Below are 16,038 nucleotides of genomic sequence, written 5' to 3'. Positions count from 1 at the left end.
AGTTAAATAAAGGTAAAAAATATATATAATGTTACTGTGACAATTCAGAATTATTTAGTCACTGATGATTAATTGGGCAATGTAGGCTATTTAGTTTGCAATCAATTAGGGACATGCAGCGAAATATTCTGTAGTGTCAATGCTCCTTTGTTATTGCAATCCCAAATGTAACCTGAATCATATAGTTAACTAGTTCTCTAAATTGTTTTATTTACTTGTTTACTTTTGGGGCACTGGAAGGGTGGTGGGGGCGCTTCGCCCCACCCCCACCGTCGCGCACGCGCTCGGAACCGTGTGGGAATGGCTGTTCGATGATCGGTGGGTTGGGCTGCTCTGTGCGAACGGAGCGTTATAAAGAGTTTTTAATGTCCGCCATGTTGGCCATGGCGTACTCAACCACCGATAGACAGCGAAGCCTCTGAAAAAATAGACCGAAAGAGAGCGACCAAGATCCGGGCCTTCCCGGCTCCGTTCGACGCCCTAAAATATAGCTTTCAACCAGTCGAACCGTAGATTTCTGAAAAACAACAGAGTCATCCATGAAAGCGCAACTCGAGACCGTTGTGAATTTTAGGAGATCTGATAGATTTATGTTGCATTTCGAATTATAAAAAATGAGTAAATTGTCGTTTCGTGCACGGGCGCTGGACGCGTCCAAGCCACTACCCGTCTTCCGATGTGAGGATTTACCAGACCTGCACGAATATGCATCTATTAACCGGGCAGTGCCGCAGATGCCGACGGGGATGGAAAAAGAAGAGGAATCGGTATGTTTTATAGCTCGAAAATCTGAGGAAAAACACGTTAACTTATTTTTATATTTTGAGAGGTGTTACTCTTTTTTTTCTCCGCAAGTTTGCACAAAATGGCCGCCAATTGTATTTTCAAAAAGACGACGAAAATGTGGTGTAGATACCATGCTAATAATACATTAATACATTTTACAGATCACTACGGGGTATTATTTCTATATATTATACTATATTCTGGTTTTAGCTGGTTGTTTTCGCTTGAGATGATTTTCAAAGTACAAAGGAATCACGTGACTCCCGTCAATCCGACATTTTGTTGTCAGTTTTTGGGATGGGCCTTGTGTTGGCGTAATGGCAAAGGACCGGTGCAAGGGGGAGCTAAATATCGGAAATTATATGCCCTCCAACTGTGCCTGTGGGATGATGGCGATACTGGGGGAAAAATGAAAACATTGTGTGCCTTGCATGGATAGTCTGTCTTTTCAGTTTAACCATAAGTGTGCGCTCCAAATAGCCTACGCTGTTGAATTATTATAAATTAGCGCGCCAACGAATGCATGAGAGCAATCACTCATGGCTGCACTGTTTTGCTTTACTTTCAAAAAGCATATGGTTGGCTATATACAATTTGTATTTTGCTGGGCACCTCTAGGTTCATATTTGGCTTCACGCTCAAGGATTCAAGTCCCAGCAAGTGTTGGCTAGGCACGTGGCCTTGTTATGATGTGGACGTTTGTACCTTGTCAATATGACATGTACCCTCTGTTCTCGCTGTCATGTCTCTTGGGCCGGTCTGTGTTTACATTTCAGTGCACTAACTTGTATAGCCAGCTTTGTAGTTGATTAGTTAAAAAAACAAATGGTATCCTTATTTTATACATGCCATGCGTCAGTTGAAACCTGTTTCTAGTGATTGCCTACCTAAGCTGTTTGATGCTCTAAGGTAAGATGCTCCCACTCCCTGCAGACCAGTTGTCTAAAATACCCTTTTTATTTCACCCTTTGTGTACTTTACTGTATTTATACTTGGGATATTGCATTTCAACAAGTTTTTATGCTGGAGGACTACTTTAATTGCACATTTCGACTTGAATGTGTTGATTTATTTATGGCATGGCCAGGACATGTCTTATTGACATTCCTCTGTGACACAATGTATCTTAATGCTCTGAGGCTCACAGCAGGAGTCCCAGCAGTGGGCCTCTTCACAAAGAAGTCTCCACTCCATTCTTATGTACTGTGTTGCATAATAGAGGCACATAACAATAGGAGTGGTCTGTTTACTTATGCAGTATACTGAGCACCCTGTCAAAAGGGAGCTGTCAGGCAACAGACAGCTTCTCACTGACTGGCATGGGAAATGAGATAAGCATGGTATCCACCTTATGTCACAAAGTTGTTTTTAATGGATGTTTTGGGTGGGGGAATAGATGTTCTAGCTTGCGCTATGCGTGTGCCTTATTCCAATTGATTGCTCATTAGACTTATTTTTCAACCTGGCTGCTCAACTTTTTATAACTGTTAACTGTGTCAGTTCACACAGCAAGTGTTTGTTGGGTGAACTCACTGTCACCAGGTCAATGTCTGAGACATGACGCAGAGGGAATTGGAGGGATGTGTTTTGTCTGAGTGCCAGTTTTCCTTGAACACAGATGTTGGCAGTCGACCAGTTTCTCACTGCTGTGACCGCATTCACCTGGAATGTGTTGCGTGATGGGCTAGCCTACCTGACCCAAATCTCTGCTGTGGTGCAGCTGAAATCAGGTGTAAAATGGTTTCACCACAAATGCGTGACTACCTATGAACTGTTATCCATTGAGAGTCGGATGGTTTTTGCCTCTCAAATAGCACCTTAATCCCTATGTAGTGCACTTTTGACCAAGGCCCATAGGGCTCTGGTCAGAAGTACTGCACTATATAGGGAAATGGCTGTGCTTTGGGATTCAGCCACATACCATCTCCCCCTCATAGAGGTGTTGAGCCTTGGTGAGATTAGCACAGGTGCTGTATTTATCAAGCGTCGCAGAGTAGAAAGGCTGATTTGGGATTAGTTTTTCCTTTTAGATCACAATGAATAAGATTACATGGACTGAAAGGGACCTGCTCCTAGATCAGCACTCCTACCCTGAGACGTGCATTATATATGTCCCCAGATGGTTTCAGGAAACAATTTATAGAAGTAGCTGTGTAGACCACTTAGTCTCACAGTAGTGGAGTTGCATAACCAGTTCTTCTCTCCAGACATGCTCTGTGTGTATCCCAAATGGCACCCTATACAGTGCACTACTTTTCACCAGGACCCATAGGGCTCTGGTGAAGAGTAATACACGGTGTGTTTTTTTTGGCACTCATCCAGAGTCTAACAGTAGTAAAGTTATGAATTCTACTCTCTAGACGTTCTCTGATTCTCCGTGGCCCCGTCATTCAGTCCCTGCTCCCTGTGGCAGACCATCATGTTATGTGACATTTACAGCGGCTGGGACAGTAGCTGCCTGGTCGGCAGGGAGGACAAGAGGAGCAGCCGTGGGTCCTCAGAGCAGACCTGACAGCGAACAATACACATTTTAAGGGTTAGCCTATTTCTAGACTGTTGTGGTCTGGAGGAGGAAGAGACGGATGGTTGTCAGTTTATCCTCTGCTAGCCCATTGCCACGCTAGGGAAGTAGCCTATAAAAAGGGAGTGTTTTGATTAAATGTATTCTCTGGTACTTTTTTTAGCCAGTAGATTTTAAAGTAGTGCTCACAATCCAAAAGTGGTCCCTGAAAATGGCATGCTAGGTGGAAATGGGGATATCTAGCCAGTTACACAACTAAATGCATTCGACCAAAATGTGTCTTCTGCATCTAATGCAACCCCTCTGAGTCAGAGCTGTGGGGGTTGCCTAAATTGACATCCACGTCATCAGCTCCCAGGGAGCAGTTGTTGTTGGGGGTTAACTGCCTTGCTCAAGGGCAAAACGGCAGATTTTTGGGTTACTGGCCCAACACGCTTAACCACTAAGTGACCTACTACGTCACATATGTGCACCACATTGCTCTGCTGTGGTGGGTCCATCTTGCTAGCTGTCACTCATATGGCCAGGGGCTGAAGCTCATTGGTTGAACTCCAATTGTTAGGAGACTGGCACACATGGGGGAACATGGTGCAGCACAGCTTCCAGAAAAATGGTTGCTTTCAAACTAGGGATTTTGTGGTGGAGGTAAAACAGTAATTCTGATCAAAGATTATGTATATATGAACTACACATTGACAAATCCAGGCCAAAACAGAAGGTAAAAAAAATGCTTAGTCACCGAAGTTTCGGACATGACACTTGCTGCCAAACGCAAGGACCTTTTTTTTTTTTCCCCAAGGCTGCAGTTCTAGGCTGATTATAAAACATCTTATAGAGGAGAATAATCAGCTTGTGAATGCAGTGTTTTAGCTTGCTCATGCTATGCTCACTGGGGAAAAAACCTCCTGCAAGGTTATGCAAGTACACAAATATAGAAGGGACAAAGTGAAGGGCTGTGTCTGAAATGGCATCCTATTCCCTATATAGTGCACTACTTTTGACTAGAGCTCTGGTCAAGGCTTTGAATGAATGCAATGGGAACTGAAAATTCTGAAGTGTCTAGAAGCTGCATAGCCTATATCGGAGCTGGCCTTTGGAGCAGATTCCAGAGTGCTGAAAATGAAAAATGTAATTGGTTGTCAACAGTAATTTTCTCAGCAAGCCTTGAAGAGTAGGCTAACAGTCTTGATTCCTATGCAAACCACATCTATTGTAATGTTTAACAAACTTGCAGGGATGTGCACTATTCTCAGCCCTTGGGAAGAGTAAGGTTGCATCACGATTCTCCACACTTTTCCCAAAGTGTGCACTCCCAGTCATGGATTTAATGTAGTACCAAATGGCTGGAGGAGATACCATGACGGAGTGTGTGCAAGTGCAGTCTTTGGTGGAAGGGTGGAGAATTGGGACGTAGCCAAAGATTTCTGTAGTGTAGTGGGGACTTAAGGCATCGATTTAGCGCCTCTCGGTGTGTGCTGTAGCCAAGGCAAACCTGCAGGTGACTCTGTCCATGTAGGATTACTAATATTCTGGGTTGGGCAGCAGAGATGGTGTTTGTTGCTTTGTATGGGAAGGGTTCTGTTTCTCTTCACCTACGCTAGCTACTGCCAACCCTTTGCAACAAGAGAAGTAGGTTTGGGTGGAATCTAGATTTTCATATCGTCCTTCTCTCATGTAGGGATTTATGGTATTACCGGCATAGCACACAAGGGTCACAAAAATGCAGGAGTAGACAGCCAAATCATGCTCAAAGTTATAAGCATAGCTAGTAGCTACCAAATGTTATTTTCGGTGAGTGGACATTTACAAGGGACATTGTGCAAAGAAACAAAGTTGTGACGCATGCATTTCTGAAGGAAGAGCAGCATGTGTACACGGAGCAGATGGGAGAACAGAGAAGGAAAAAACTCTAGGAAGCACAGGGGGAAAAATGGCAACTGTACAGAACTCATCCAGAGCTCTTTGACTTCTGGCAGAAAGTCATTAAGATATCTGATGGCATTCATTTAGTAGTGAATTGCATACAGGTGTGACTTCATCACCTCATGTGTGCCGCACAACAGACACTCGCTGATAGATATAGAGCACTACAGACTCACCAGCTCGCTTTCTCCTGTCGTGCTAATTACAAACACATGACTGGCTCAACTGTTCTGGGGAACCACAGTAAGCTTCATAATGTGACGGGTGAAGTGAATGCTAACGTATTGCACAAGATGACTGCAGGTATTTAACTTAAGTAGCTACAAATTTTCAAAGCTATTGAAAAACCGTCCCGTGGCTTTTTCCAAATACGGTATACACACACGGTATACTGCCCAAGCCTAGAGAGAAGCTCACTTTATTTGGCAAATACAACTAGGGCTGTGATTGTCATGGAATGTTGAAGGTTATTGGTAATATTGTGATTTGGTTAAAGAGGAAATACTGTGGTGATTGGTCAAATTTGCAAACGCTCGTAATAGTGGTGGTGAGGAGTAGGAGCTCTGCCGTACCCTTTGTGTCCAGAAGTAATTTAGCCATTCATTGTAGTCATGCTCTGTAGAGTTGCTGTTTTCTTATGTCAATTAACCCGTGACATTCCTGGAGTACTTATTATATTATTAATGAAGTCTGATTTTAATCAACAAATACAACATTAAGTTTTAAAACGTTAAGGGTACAAGACTGTATATATATTGGCAAAATCACTACATATCCCATCAGGCCAAGTGGGGAGAGGCTGCCTGTTGTCACAGTTCCAAGTCAAAAACATCCAGCTAACATCCATGATATCCTTTGCCGCCGTAGTCTTACGACATATCTCAAACCAGTCGTTACTATTCAACAAAATAATAAAACAAATAATTTTCTTTCCAGTGAATTTCTGAGTTACATGATTGTAGAACTAGCAAAGGAGTTTTGAAGTTGAGGGTGTAGTATTTATGGAGTTTGGCAACTAGAGCTAGCGTAGTTTAGCCAGGAAAAACAAGCATGGGCCTAGTGTGCATATGCTAATTCAGGAAACTGTTTGTAATTTTTATGCCCTGCTATCAGGAGCTGGCAGCAAAGTTTGATTAAACAATTCAGACTGAAACAAATCAGATGACTTATATTTGAATGCGACTTGATATACAATCCCGAAATCAGCTACAACTGTCAGTAAAACAAAGCTTAAAATGATGTTTGAGTGAACCCTGAATACAGAAAATGAATGAAGTCTCTTCTGGACACAGTGAACACCACCTCACCACTCTACACTGAGTATACCAAACATTAGGAACACCTTCTTAATATTGAGTTGCACCCTGCCCCTTTTCCCCTCGGAACAGCTTAAATTCGTCAGGGCATGAATTCTACTAGCTGTCGAAAGCGTTCCACAGCGATGCTGGCCCATGTTGACTCCAATGCTTCCCACAGTTGTCATGTTAGCTGGATGTCCTTTGGGTGGTGGACCATTCTTGATACACACAGGAAACTGTTGAGTGTGAACCCAGCAGCATTGCAGTTCTTGACACAAACCGGTGCGCCTGTCACCTACTTCCATACACCGTTCAAAGGCACTTCAATCTTTCGTCTTGCCCATTCACCCTCTGGTCATGTCTACACTTGACACTTACGTGCGACTTTCACTATCAGAATATTGCATTGAAAGATGGGTCTAGATGCACAAAAGCCGCTTTGTGGTCTGATTGTGTTCAGATCTGGCTGACCACTTCAAAAGGTGGTCAGGGACGCATTGCGTCCAGACTGAGGAGAAACCGCACACAATCAGCTACCGAAGGCATATACAGTGGGCGACGTCATCAGCACTCCTCCCACAAGTCTACAGAAATTATGCTAACCCATTTGCAAGTGTTGCTTGCTAACTACAGAGGTTAGCTACAGTAGTTAGCTACTGCCATCAGTTATCATCCACTGTTTTGTAAAATGCATTTGAATATGGACACAGTAGACACATTTAAATGTAGGTGTAGATGCATGACACGTTTTGAAATTCCATGATCAGAACTCTATGATCAGAATGCTAAAGCTGCATGAACTCAAGTCTAGACACGGCCTCTGAATGGCATACACACAATCCATGTCTCTATTGTCTCGTGGCTTAACTGTTCTCCTCCCCTTCAACTACACTGATTTTTGAAGTGGATTTAATAAGGGATCATTGCTTTCACCTGGTCAGTCTCATGGAAAGAGCTGGTGTTCTTAATATTTTGTGTACTTAGTGTATATGCAGGGAATTGTTGATGAATCCTGGAGGGGACTAACTATGGCTTCATCCCAAATGGCACACTATTCCTTAGAGTGCACTACTTTTGACCAGAGGCTTGGGCAAGTACGGAATGGTGTGCCATTTGGTACACACACACTAGGCCCCTCAACTCTTGACCTTAAAACCAGTCCCACCTTTTATTTTTCATTGTTCCCATCTAATCAGGGACTGATGTAGACCTTGGACAACAGGTAGGTGCCATTTAATTATCAGGTAGGACACAACCAGCAGGCTCCTGACCTCGTAGGGTAACAGTTGAATACCCCTGCACTAGGCTATAAATAGGCTGGTATTGTAATCCAGTCAGTGGTTAGGCCTTTTTCCCATGGTTATTATGAATGCCGTTATTTTCAAATTGGCACCAACTAACTCGGTCATAGAATACTGGCGCAATTAAAATACTGGCACAATTAAATATTTTGTGGTTGTTGCAGACAGCAATTTCTTTTTTGTCTGATTTTTGTTTCCATAATGTCCTTTCAAAGCGGTGACTGAGTTCCCTAAATGAATCATTGTACCTGTGTAGATGAGGGAGATTTGACTGTTGCTGACAGGGAAACACTTTTCTGGACTCTAGTTGGAAGTGAATGGCATGTGTCCCAGATGGTACCCTGTTCATTATATAGTGTATTCCATATGTAGTGCAGTACTAGTGCACTAAATAGGGAATTGGGTGCCATTTGGGATGCAGACAGTGAGACCGCAGAGCAAACTGAAGCTTGCCTAGGGACCCCAGAGCTGTGGCGAGCGGCACAGTGAAACCATAATCGCACACTCCGGAGAGATAATGTTCAAATCTGGCACCACGCTGTGCTTCTGCTGTCTTGACAGTCTGCCAATGACACAATGCCCAGGTCTGAGAGCCAGCGGCCTGTTAGTTTTACTACTGTCAGACGAGTGCCCTCCCGGCACTTTTCCTCAGGATGACAGAAACCATATTTAGATTATGGTAATTCATCTTAAAAGAACATGCAACTCGAATGCAGCAGCGGTTCAAGTTTTATTGGTCGTATACACGGGGTACGCATGTTATACATTGTCCAACAAAATGCTTACTTGCAGGTTCCTTCTCGACAATGCAACCACAATTAATAAATGATAAGAATACATACATAAAGTAAAGAATAGAAAACATTTTTGGCATAAGTATAACACAGGAAGGCACAATTTATAGTCCAATTTTACACGTGTATTGGGGGTGGGGTTTAATGTATAAACTGAGCGGTATAATAAGTAGGCTTGGGCGGTTTACCGGGGTATTTAGAAAAAGCCGCAATGCTTTTTCAATACTGTTGAAACTATTTCTGAAGTTGTTTTAATACATTTGAATATTAGTAACTACTTTAAGTACCTGCAGTCAACTTGTGCAATAAATTAGGAAATAAAGAAAATTGCTTTCTTCATTTCAGCTAGCACATTATGAATTTTACGGTAGTCCACAGTCACGTGGTGTTTGTTTACAAGCACACAACGACGAGAGACCGGGGCCTTGAGTCATTCACTGTTGTGCATCATGCGCCAGGTGATCTAATTATAGTATGGAATTCACAACTAAATGTTTGCCAGCTAGATATCTTAACTATTAACTCTCTAAAATGTAGTAAATGCTCAGCAGTTGTGCATTTGGTAGGCTAATTTAGTAGCTAAGTGGTAAGCTTCTTCCAAAATCAAGCATTCGCTTGGTAACAGCACATAATCCTCTCCTGGATCAAGAGCCTTGCTGGTAAATGTTTGTTTTGTGTGTACAGCAAACTGTGAGTATAATTTTTTAGTTACTTGTATAGTTTAGGCCAGAAACTGTACAAAATGTTCCCAATGCACTAGTTAAAGAAAAGGAGAACCGCACACTAGAAGCTCAGATGCAATAATTGAGCTCCTAGAGTGTGCAGCTCTCCTTTTCTTTTTCAAGTGTTATACTCCGCTAGCCAGCGCCTTGCCTAAATGGGTGTTTATTTCGCCTCCAGCCCAATGCACTAGTTAACATTTAATTAGCATTCTCGATGGGATTTGTGAGCATTGCTATCCTTCAGATTAGAGCATCAGTGGGGTTTGAAAACAGCGGCCCTTGTTTTCAGTGCCGGTATTACCGCATATCCCGGTATGGCACAAGGTCGGTATGACAAGGTCGGTATGACAATCTGGATACTGCCCAAGCCGATATTTTCCTTGCCAAAAAACCCTATACCTATTTTATTTTTATTTTATTACATTTTTTGCAGCCTTTTAAGCATTCTAGTACAGTTAAATAGTTGACACACGCACTGACCAAAAAGTTATTTTGTTGGCATTTTACGTATGTCCCCATTACCAGTAAAACATAATCAAAACCTATTTCTTTCACTTACTTGCTGTGCTGTTTCGTTGTTCCTTTGTTCAGTCTCAACCAGGATTTTGTCAAGCAGTGAAGTTTCAGCTGTTTGTGGCCTCTTCCTTGGTGCGCACTGTCACTGTGTCCGTTTCCATCTTGTCCAGCTGTAACATTTTCTGGTAAACCCTGTTTCTTGTCTGCATCGAAGTAGCGGTCCTTGTACCTAGCATCGAGCATGGTGGTGACACAGTAAAGAGGCTCAGTGTGCCATCGAATCGCTTGTTCACAGCTTCTTGTAGGGTGCTTTTGCAAGTTTTACCTCCGCGGTATGCGTCGGAAGTTTTGTTGAGCAGGCGTTTCAATGCCATGACAGAGGGTATCACGTCTGCTGCAGACACAGTTGAGCTTATTTCTCGAGTCAGTTGTTCAAATGGAGCTAGGAATGTGTTCATGTTCTCAAATGCCATTGAAATGACAGCAGCGGTATGAGAACCAGCACTTTCTTGAGCATGCAATACAGCTTTCCTCAGTACGAGATCCTAGTCGACCCACTGTGCTGTCAGACTCAGCATGCTCATGGGGCTGACATTGCTGGTCCAAATGTCAGTCGTGAAGCTAATAGCAGTACCAAGTAGCTCATAGATGTGTATTTCAACAATACTGTCTAAACGCCGGTATGGCAACATCTGGAAAAATAGCGCCTACTTGGTAGTGTGTACCGGTGCTCGACCAGTCGGCGAAAGCCAACATCATTCACGACAGAGAACGGTTGATTGTCAAGGGCAATGAATTATCTTGGCGTTAATGGATTTCGCCTTAGGCGTTGTCTCGCTGAAATGTTCTTACTCTTTCAAATGACTGCTCGATCCACACAGCAGACATTGGGCTGTGTTGTACGTGTAGCGCTATATATTTTGTGGCGTTATTATGTCATCTACCTCCGTTATATAGGTATGCACTGTAGCTTTATCGGTTTTGCACATCGCCATTAAACTAGACAGTCGGGCCTATGCCGACGTTGCCATTTTTAGCTGGTATCGGCCGATTTCCGATATGCTTACCGATATATCGTGCATCCCTAGTTTCTCCCACTCCGATACCGTCTGACCGACATAAGGGGGAGAACAACTCATGGCTGGGGTGTGGGGTCCTTGATGCTGTGTGCCTTCCTCAGACATTTTTGAGTAGATGTCCTGTATGGGTGGGAGCATGGTCCCAGTGATGTCCCAACGATATTCGTCCTTGCTGAATTTATGATGCACACTTTGAAGATGTTAAAATAACTGTCCATTTACTTTTCCTCAGCCAACAAGACAAGTAACTAACAGCTAAATCACTAGCTTATTTCAATCTACTATTCCCCCATAATAGAAAAGTTGACCTGTCTGGGACCGTTGTGGGACGATGGTGCCCAAGTTCATACGACCAGTATATCAAAAGCAGCCTGATGCAGCAGACCAAAACGGTTGGCTTAAAATGTTCATATACTATTATTTCTTCACATTACTAGCATAGCAATGCACACCTGGCAGTAGCCTGCGCGCGGATCTTTGTTCCATGATGCAATTAGCGGGAAACCAGTTTCCAAAAGCGCACCCCACATGTGAGTGGATTCATGTGACAGAGATGAAAATATCAATGAGAAATGTGGAGGGGACGATCTGAAGATTCAACAATTAGGATGGGTTGCTAATAACTAGGATTGTGCCATTGACTTCTGAACAACGAGTTGATCATGAGAAATAAGCTACTGGTTTCGATGGCATAATATAATTGGTTCCACGTTTCTATTGTCGGGTTTTTGCTAGGCCACTTTAAAGCAAGATAAGACATGCCTCATATGAAGTAAAATGTTCTCATTTCAAGGTTAAATATGTTTTCAAAATGCATACTACCTCCAGTTGCCTATGCACTTGAGTGGTGAGGTAGTTGAGAAATAAAAAAAATGGTAGCCATTTTTAATTGTGGCCTTAAACTGTTTAACACATGCGATTGCATAAGAATTGTTGCGCAATGATGATGCTTATAAAACTGCTTGGAGTAACAGCGTTACCTATGTTACTACCATGACAAAGACCAAAGTCAGTGGGAGTACCATTTGAGGACAGTGGTGTGTCTATCACAGGTGAAGGATCTTTTAAACAGAGTTCTACAATAAGCCATTTTCTTGTTGTAACAACTGCAAGTGTTTTGTCCAAATACTGGTGGTCAGCTAATAAAATTGACAACCTGACCAGATTTCCAGGACCTGAACAGTTTGCAGTTCTCTCAGGGTCAGCTCGATGAGTTTAAACAGCAGAACGGCAAGTTGACAGCAATCTGTGAGTCATTGAGAGAGGACGTCAGGTGTGTGTGTGTGTGTGTGTGTGGGAATCCATGATAATAATGAGGGAGAAAACAGATTATCTCGAGGGACAATCAAGGCGGAACAACATGACTGTGGAATAAGTTGCAGGTTCTCCATGAGACCTGGAAGGAGTCTGGGGACAAAGTGAGGGAAACGATCTAGAATAAACTGAAGATGGACCACAAAGATTGATGGGAAAACCCACCACTGGCCCAGGTGACAGGACCAGGCCAATAGTGATCAAGTTCCTGAGGTTCAAGGACAAGGTAGCTGTTCTGGAAAGAGCCAAGAACTTGAAAGGAATGTATATCTTCCTCAACGAGGACTATCCAGAAGCTTTGCGCTGAAAGAGGAAAGAACTTATCTCAGCCATGAAATCTGCCAGAGCGCGTGAGGACATTGCTTACATCCGTAATGAGTCTCATTGTCCACCCTTCCTCCAAAAAGCCTGGAACAGAGAGCCTATGGGTTCGTACTGTCAACCCCACAGCGCACACACACCAACTGATTAATGGACTGCTGAATGTATATTTTGTTCTCTTTGTTTGCTCTTTTCCATAGCTCTCTGATAAGCTACTCAGGAAAAGGCTGAAAATAGCCCATATTAATATGTAGCCTTCCAAATAATGTTCATGAAATCAATAACTTGCTAACATCAGAACATTCATATTAGCTGTTTCTGAGACTCACTTAGATTGTTAATTTGATACAGCAGTAGCAATACAAGGTTGTAATATCTATAGAAGAGACAGGAATGCTTGGTGTTACAGAGCCATATCCCTGTAATGCTTAGGGGTTGAAGGTTCACTTCTAAATAATGTTTGATACTGTATGTGATGTAAACAGAGGTCTACTTTCTTGGGGCCTTGAATATTGACTGGTTTTCATTAAGTGGTCCGCTCAAGAGGAAGCTTCTCACTGTAGTCGGTGGCCGTAATCTACCAGGGTGTTTACAAACACTACAGGAACAAGATCATCCACGTGTATTGATCACATTTTTACTAATACTGTAGAACTTTGTTCTAAAGCTGTATCTCTACCCATTGGCTGCTGATATAGTGGCTATATCCATGAAAGCCAAAGTTCCCGAAACCTGGGCCCAAAAGAGTTTGCTGTGACTCTTATGTGGATAATGGTAAAAATAGTTGTTGGTCTGTGATTTAATAAGGAGCGGTCCGACACTGCACTTGATGAAATTGCTTCAAATGATTGATAAACACGCATGCACCTGTTAAGAAACTGACTATTAGAACCATTAAGGCTCCATGGATTGAGGAATTGAAAAACTATATGGTTGAGAGGCTAATAAATCAGGCTGCACATCGGCCTTACTGCAAATTGAGAAATTATGTAACTAAACTCAACACAAATAATAAACTTATGAAGTCAAGATCAATTATCAACTTTTGAGTACTTGAAATGACATTACGAAAACATTCAATGACGATGGTGACTCATCACTGCGTGAATAATAGGTAGGCTAGAAGAGTTTTTTTTAATGTCATGTGAACAAGTACAATGAAATGCCTTCTTGCCAGCTCTAATCCCCCAAAATGTAGTACTAGTAATAACATAAGTTAGAACAAAAACACAAGAAATAAGAATGTGAAAGTAAGAAGCTACACTGAACAAAAATATAAACGTAACATGTGAAGTAAAATGTTGTGGACAAATTTAAGTCCCTGTTAGTGAGTGTTTCTCCTTTGCCAAGATAACCCATCCACCTGACAGCTGTGCCACATCAAGAATCTGATTAAACAGCATGATCATTACACAGGGGCTTCTTGTGCTGGGGACAATAAAAGGCCACTGTAAAATGTGCTGTTTTGTTACAACACTATGCCCACAGATGTCTCAGGTTTTGAGGGAGCGCGCAATTGGCATGCTATTTCCAATTGTTAAACAGCCATCACTAACATAGAGAGGCTGCTGCCGACATAGACTCAAATCTCTGGCCACTTAAATTAATGGACTTAATATAGGTATCACTAGTCACTTTAAATAACTTCACTTAATAATGTTTACATATCCTACATTACTCATCTCATATGTATATACTGTATTCTACACCATCTACTGCATCTTGCCTGTGTTGCATGGCCATCGCTCATCCATATATTTATATGTACATATTCTTATTCATCCCTTTTACATTTGTGTGCATAAGGTAGTTGTGAATTTGTTAGATATTACTGCGCCCTGTGGCTCAGTTGGTAGAGCATGGTGTTCGCAATGCCAGGGTTGTGGGTTCGATTCCCACGGGGGACCAGTACGGGGGAAAAAATGTATGAAATGTATGCATTCACTACTGTAAGTCGCTCTGGATAAGAGCGTCTGCTAAAATGACTAAAATGTAAATGTGAACTAGAAGCACAAGCATTTCGCTACACTCACATTAACATATACTAACCATGTGTATGTGACCAATAAAATGTTATTTGATGTCCCAGTACTTCCATGGCCTGCATACCTACCAGACATGTCACCCATTGAGCATGTTTGGGATGTTCTTGATCGACGTGTACGATAGTGTTCCATTACCCGTCAATATCAGCAACATCGCACAGCCATTGAAAAGTGAGACAACGTTCCACAGGCCACAATCAACAGCCTGATCAACTCTATGCGAAGGAGATGTGCCGTGCTGCATGAGGCAAATGGTGGTCACACCAAATACTGACATGGTTTTTGATCCAGACCTACATTTGTTTTTTAAAGGCGTAATTATTTTTTTTCAATTGATGGATTTCCTTATGAACTGTAACTCAGTAAAATCTTTGAAATTCTTGTGTTTTATTTTATGTATACTATACATAGAGTACCAGTCAAGTTTGGACACCTACTCATTAACTCTTACATCTAGACGTTCCGCTAGCGGAACACCTGCTCCAATATCCAATGATGGGCGTGGCGCGAAATACAAACTCCTCGAAAAGCCGAATTTTTTTAATTTTTACTTTTTTCTACATTGTAGAATAATAGTGGAAACAGAACTATGAAATAACACATGGAATCAAGTAGAAACTAAAGTGTATTTTATATTTGAGATTCTTCAAAGTAGCCACCCTTTTCCTTGATGACAGCTTTGCGCACACTCGGCATTCCCTCAACCAGCTTCACCAGTCATAGTTTGGATATCTTCACTATTCTACAATGTAAAAAATAAAGAAACCCTTGAATGAGTGGGTGTATCCTAACTTTTTGACTGGTACTGTATGTATTCAAACTCTTTGCTATGAGACTCGAAGTTGAGCTCTTTTGCATCCCGTTTACATTTTTTCATCCTTGATGTTTCTACAACTTGATTGGAGTCCACCTGTGGTAAATTAAATTGATTGGACATGATTTGGAAAGGTGCACACACCTGCCAGTATAAGGTCCCACAGAAGACAGAGCAAAAACTAAGCCATGAGGTCGAAGGAATTGTCCGTAGAGCTCCGAGACAGGATTGTGTTGAGGCACAGATCTGGGGAAGGGTACCAACAAAATTGTGCAGCATTGAAGGTCCCCAAGAACACAGTGGCCTCCATCGTTCTTAAATGAAAGAAGTTTGGAACCACCACGACTCTTCCTAGAGCTGGCTGCCTGGATAAACTGAGCAAGCGGGGGAGAAGGGTCTTGGTTAGGGAAGTGACCAAGAACCTGATGGTCACTGACAGAGCTCCAGAGTTTCTCTGTGGAGATGGGACAACTTTCCACAAGGACAACATTCTCTGCAGCACTTCACCAATCAGGCCTTTTTATGGTAGAATGCAGACAGAAGCCACTCTTCAGTAAAAGGAACATGACATCCCATTTGGAGTTTGCCAAAAGGCACCTAAATG

At 42.3% G+C, this 16,038-nt stretch overlaps 1 protein-coding gene and 1 non-coding gene across 2 annotated transcripts in view; both read left to right on the top strand.

Moving 5' to 3' along the window:
* Window positions 1-294: 294 nt before the first annotated feature.
* LOC106599517 (enhancer of polycomb homolog 1) overlaps window positions 295-16,038 on the top strand; it is a 41,373-nt gene continuing 25,629 nt past the window's right edge. Inside the window, 1 exon segment of the mRNA XM_014190795.3 lies at window positions 295-767. Within this exon segment, the coding sequence (XP_014046270.3) occupies window positions 615-767 (153 nt within the window). The 5' untranslated portion in view covers window positions 295-614.
* trnaa-cgc (transfer RNA alanine (anticodon CGC)) lies at window positions 14,411-14,483 on the top strand. The gene has a single exon. It is a non-coding gene; the product is annotated as a tRNA-Ala (tRNA).

This window comes from Salmo salar, chromosome 03 (assembly GCF_965601325.2).
Source record: "Salmo salar chromosome 03, fSalSal1, whole genome shotgun sequence".
NCBI classification, from domain to species: domain Eukaryota; kingdom Metazoa; phylum Chordata; class Actinopteri; order Salmoniformes; family Salmonidae; genus Salmo; species Salmo salar.
Note: the sequence above shows the minus strand (reverse complement) of the source record. Positions and strands in the feature narration are given on the sequence as shown.